This window comes from Pinus tabuliformis, chromosome 1_1 (genome assembly GCF_031772625.1).
Source record: "Pinus tabuliformis cultivar Carrire ecotype Pingquan chromosome 1_1, CPIR1, whole genome shotgun sequence".
Taxonomy (NCBI): Eukaryota; Viridiplantae; Streptophyta; class Pinopsida; order Pinales; family Pinaceae; genus Pinus; species Pinus tabuliformis.
In genome coordinates this window covers 903,480,565-903,485,719 of record NC_142297.1, presented here as the reverse complement: position 1 = coordinate 903,485,719, position 5,155 = coordinate 903,480,565, and the positions used below count along the sequence as shown (strand labels likewise).

The following is a 5,155-nucleotide window of genomic DNA, read 5'->3' as shown; positions in this document are numbered from 1 at the left end:
CCCTATACTGGTATTTCTAGATTGGAATAAGGGTTTTCATGTTCATGTGGATGCTTCATGCATAGCTTTAGGAGTGGTGTTGGCACAGCCTAGTGCAAGAGAAATTGATCACCTTATAGCTTTTGCAAGTAGGAAATTGTCTAAAGCAGAAAAAAATTATACAACTACAGAAAGAGAAGGACTAGGTATGGTATATGCTTTGCAGAAATTCAGACATTATTTGTTGGGATCACATTTTAAGATGTTCACATGCCACTCAGCACTAAAGTACCTGGTCAATAAGAATGTTTTAGGAGGAAAAATTTGCAAATGGTTATTATTACTTTAGGAGTATGATTTTGAAGTTTTTGTTAAGCCAGGAAGACTAAATTTTGGACCTGATCATTTGTCAAGGTTAGAGACAGTAGAAGAACTAACGAATATAGAGGATAATCTTCCTGATTCACAGTTGTTTGCAATCAAGATAGCAAATGATCACTTCATTGATATTATTCAGTTCTTAACCACAGGGATGGCTCCTTTAGAATACACTACGCAGCAGAAGAAACAATTGGTGGTTAAGGGAACATATTTTTCACTAATAGCAGGGGATTTGTATAAAATGGGGCCAGATGAAATACTATGCAGGTATGTTCCTTAGCACGAAAGACAGATAATTTTAACAGAAGATCATAGTTGCACAGTTATGGACATTATGCATGGAAAGCTACTGCACATAAAATTTTAAGAGTGGGACTATGGTGCCCTACACTACACAAATATGCAAAGGAGTACTATCGAGCTTGTGATGTCTGCCAAAGAACAAGAAAACCTTCAAGGAGAGATGATATGCCACTAGTGCCACAAGTAACTTTGCAAGCTTTTGACAAATGGGCTATTTATTTTGTCGGACCTATCAATCCACCAAGGAAAAGGACTAGTATGAGGTATATAATCATTGCAACTGATTATTTGACAAGGTGGGCCGAAGCACAGCCAGTGAAGGATTACAGTGCAAAAACTGTTGTGAAGTCTATCTTTGAATAGAGACTGTCTAGATTTGGGTGCCCAAAGATATTGATGAGTGACCAGGGGTCACATTTCTTGAATAATACCATTGAAGAATTAACTGAGAAATTTCAAGTTTACCACCAAAAGAGCACTCGTTATCATCCTCAAGCAAATGGAATTGTGGAGGAATTCAATAAAATTTTGGAGAATGCACTAATCAAGGTATGTAATGTGAATAGGGATGACTGGGATCTTAGAATTCCATCAGTGTTATGGGCTTATAGGACTACAAGCAAAATGTTGACAATTCAAACCCTTTAGGTTGGTTTATGGGCAAGAAGTTGTGATGCCCATGGAATACATTGTCCCTAGCCTAAGAATTGCAACTTTTACAAATATGGCAGACCCTGACATAATGGAAGAAAGGATGTCACAGTTACTTGCTCTGGAAGAAGACAGGTTTATAGCAGGATTTCATCAACAAGTGCAAAAAGCAAGAGAAAAGGAATGGCATGATAGGCACATTAAGCAAAAGAAGTTTCAGATAGGAGACCTTATTCTCCTGTATGACAATAAGTTTGTGAAATTCTCTGGGAAATTCAAAACACATTGGTTAGGCCCATATGTTATTAAGTATATCACTGATGGAAGTGCAGTGCATTTAGCAAAGCTAAATGGAGAATTAATTCAAGGAAAAGTTAATGGTAGTAGATTGAAGTTGTACAGGGACAACCTTGTCCCTATAGCTTCACCTTAAAGAAGAAAGAAGGAAATTCTTAGTGTCACATGCATTTGAATGTGGACATTGGACTATAAACTACGCTGCAGAGAGAGATTCAATGAAGAAAGTACTTCGCTACAATCAAGAATATATAGAAGTTCACAAGAAGCCGCGACATAAGACAGAGGTGCGCTACAGTATGGGACATGTCAAAGCTCACTGAAAAAGTAGAAATATGACCGTTGAAAGGGAAAAGACAGACGTCAAGTTACATTTAAGATGACAGTTGGCAAAATTTAATGATAGATACGCATTTAATGATGAAATCTAAACATAATCGGGACAAAATCAAATCTAATGATGAGGTCTGAAGGCCAGAATTGTTATAAATAGCCAACTCTCACTCAGATTAAGAACTTTGCTGAATTGAGAGCTTGAGAGAGTAATAGTGTGAAGCAATTGCAGAGATTTCTTGCATGAATATCCTGTCGACTGAAGAATTTTTGTGAATATTTAACGAGAAAAGTTTAGAAGGAGTTATGTAAGCAGTCACCACAGCAACAGTTGATACACTAGCAGCATCACCAGTCACACCACCCATAGCAGCAACACCCACAATAGCATCACCACCACCACAAAAGCCTTGGACATCATTGAGACAGAAGCAAAACAAGGAATTAAGAACCAAGAAAAAGCAGGACAAGAAACTTGCCAAACCTATGAAGCCTTAGAAGAAACCTTAGCAAGTCAACATTGAAGAAGAAGTGGAGGAAATTCAGACAGAGTAAGGTGGCACAGTGTTCATCTCACCTCTACCTGCATATATCCCGCCAAGAAAGCCAAATGCTAAACCAGTAAAAGATTCCAAAGATGCCAAGTATGGGACATTTACACCTCTATTTCTAGAGGATGTATCATTTGAAGGAGAACTTTTAGGAAAAATCCCACAGCTGAAATTCACAAGTAATGATTTTAATGACCGGACAAAGTACCGTAGTTCACACTAGGCCAGTACTTGCAGCAAGTTCACTACCCAGATAGCGGAGACAAAATTAGAACCACAACGATGGGTAAATGGGTTGGCACAATCAGGACTGCTCAACATGTTAAATGTGTCGCACTTCAGTAGATGTTCATCAAACATAGCATGTGTGTGCCAATTATTGGTGTTAATTCATGACGGACGCCTGTGGATGGGGAGTAAAATCCCCATAGACCAAATGTTGATCTAGAGGATCACGAGATTACCTTACCAAGGGTGGAACCCCACAGAGGAGTTTGCGGGGAAGGACCAGGACCGTGCCTTGGTAGAAAGCATGAAGCATAAGTATGGATTGGTCAAAGGCAACAGGGGCTACGACATAAACTCTATTAGCGACCAAGCAGTCCACTTTGCCGCACATATTTTGGCGGGAAAAGTAATGAGGAATTGTCGCGCAAATGAAGTCCTTGTGCCAGTGTTGGCTTTAGCCACGCAGTGCGTAAATGTAGTCTAGTATAACTGGGTTGCGTATTTATGCAAGTAATTCTTGGACAACTACCGCGAGGTCCAGGAGAAAGGTACATCTTTCCATTATGCCTGGTTACTATTGATCATTTCTATGTTGACATGGAAGGAACCAAAGTATACGTAGTTTCCTTCAATAGAAGAAGATGTATGTGAGCCGCGAGGTATTCTTCGTTGTGGCATACCACTCAACTATCGTGCACATAGGAAAACATGATATTTTTTATACTATACTAGATGGATCTGCACATGCTTGTAAACTAATATCTGTGCCTTTCGCCAAGTTTGCACAAACAGTACAACGTTGTGGCGACGTTCGAGGCGGATTTTCATAGATTGTACATACAAGTGTGCAAAGATGCAAATAAGCAATGGCATGTATTTCCATATATGGTCAAACAGGATGATCTACTAGAAGTAGTGCAGACATGGCCTGCAGATTAGATGACTCCACTAGAGGAGGCAAGAGACAGTGCAACAGAAGAAGAAGAGTTGGACACTTTGCACCATGGCGAAGGCAATGTAAAAGACAAGGAGAAGGAAGCAGAGGAAGAGGAAGAACATGAGGAGGAACCTCAAGGAGGCAAGGATAAGACAAAGCAAATAGAGAAATCTGTCGCAGAGAAAAGGAAGAGCCAAGGTGAAGCTTCCACCAAGGCCAAAAAGAAGCATAAGGTAAATAAGTCAAAGGATGTCACACCAATGGTTTTCGTTGAGGGTGAATTAGACCAAAATGGAGACAAGGTTCAGGAGATCACAGTAGAATCTTGGAACAGGTGGAAGATCACTATGGCGAGCTTATCATGGGTGTGAAGGAAAGGATCGCAGAGTTGAAGGTTTTGGCATTATCAGGAAGGTTGATCGTGCATACCCTTGCAGTGAGGCTAACACAGATACTTGCAGGGGCTCTACAATTCGAGTCAATAGACATTTAGCAGCAGTCCAAGGAGTGGACACACATAAATATTAACATCACAGCAGTGTCGATGCCAAGGTTACATAAGATGCATGAAGAGATTGCATAGGAATTAAAGCTAAGGGAAGAGCACACATCGCAGCTCAACATACAAGTGGAAAAGGAGTAGGCTGCACTGTCATAGAAGCTCAACCAAACAGTACAAGAGAGAGATTAGATAGCAAAAGAATATGAGCAATTGAAAGATGTAGTAGAAACAATGTGTGAGGGAATTTCGTACATGGAGTTCCATGAAGAGGAATTGGCAAAAGAAAAGGCCCCAAAGATCGGCCTTGAAATCAAGGAGCAGAAAGACAAAGTTGTCGTAGTACAATTTGAATACAAAGTCAAAATCAGTGAGTTGCAATTGAAGTTGCAACCAACTATGTCACAAGATGTAAGAGACCAGAGGGAGGTTGACCTAAAGTTAGTCATGGTTAGCATCTCCAGAGAATTGGCGAACTACATCAAACTACTAGATGAGAGTATGCAGATTTGGACTTCACTATAGGAAGATCAAAATGTTCAGAAACTGCAGCAGGAGACGCAGCAAAAGCAGCAGCAGTTAGAGGAAAGTCGAGCAATTACAAAGACATTACCTATATCACAGAATCTCACAAAGATCAGTGAAGCAAAGTTGTTGCATAAGAGGATTGAAGAGATAAAGAGAGAAGAGAAGACATTGATAAAAATAACTTAGCCTTGGTAGGATGAGGCTCTTCAACTCTCATAGACAGTAGATGAGAAGCTCCAGAAGCTTCGACAGAAGGAGGTAGCATTGTTATAGAAGGTTGCAGAGCATGTAATAGAAGCACTGTTGGAGGAATCATGCAGGGAGGATAAACAGATGACAGAAGTGTTCCAATAGTTCAACCGGGCCTATAATAGCATTGCAAAAAAGATCAGAGGCACAGAAGCTAAGTGACTCGTGACGAGTCACAGGTGAGTGTTGGGGTCTTGTTCGATGTAGCCCAACTTGGGC

At 40.3% G+C, this 5,155-nt stretch overlaps 1 protein-coding gene across 1 annotated transcript; it reads left to right on the top strand.

Annotated features, from left to right (window-relative positions):
- Positions 1-1,387: 1,387 nt before the first annotated feature.
- Positions 1,388-1,747, top strand: LOC149217330 (uncharacterized). The gene has a single exon (XM_089390185.1). It carries the CDS (start codon positions 1,388-1,390, stop codon positions 1,745-1,747), a length of 360 nt encoding a protein of 119 aa, XP_089246311.1.
- The last annotated feature ends 3,408 nt before the right edge of the window (positions 1,748-5,155 follow it).

Coding starts and splice junctions, on each gene's coding strand:
- LOC149217330 (XM_089390185.1), top strand. CDS start 1,388: ATGGCAGACCCTGACATAATGGAAGAAAGGATGTCACAGTTACTTGCT.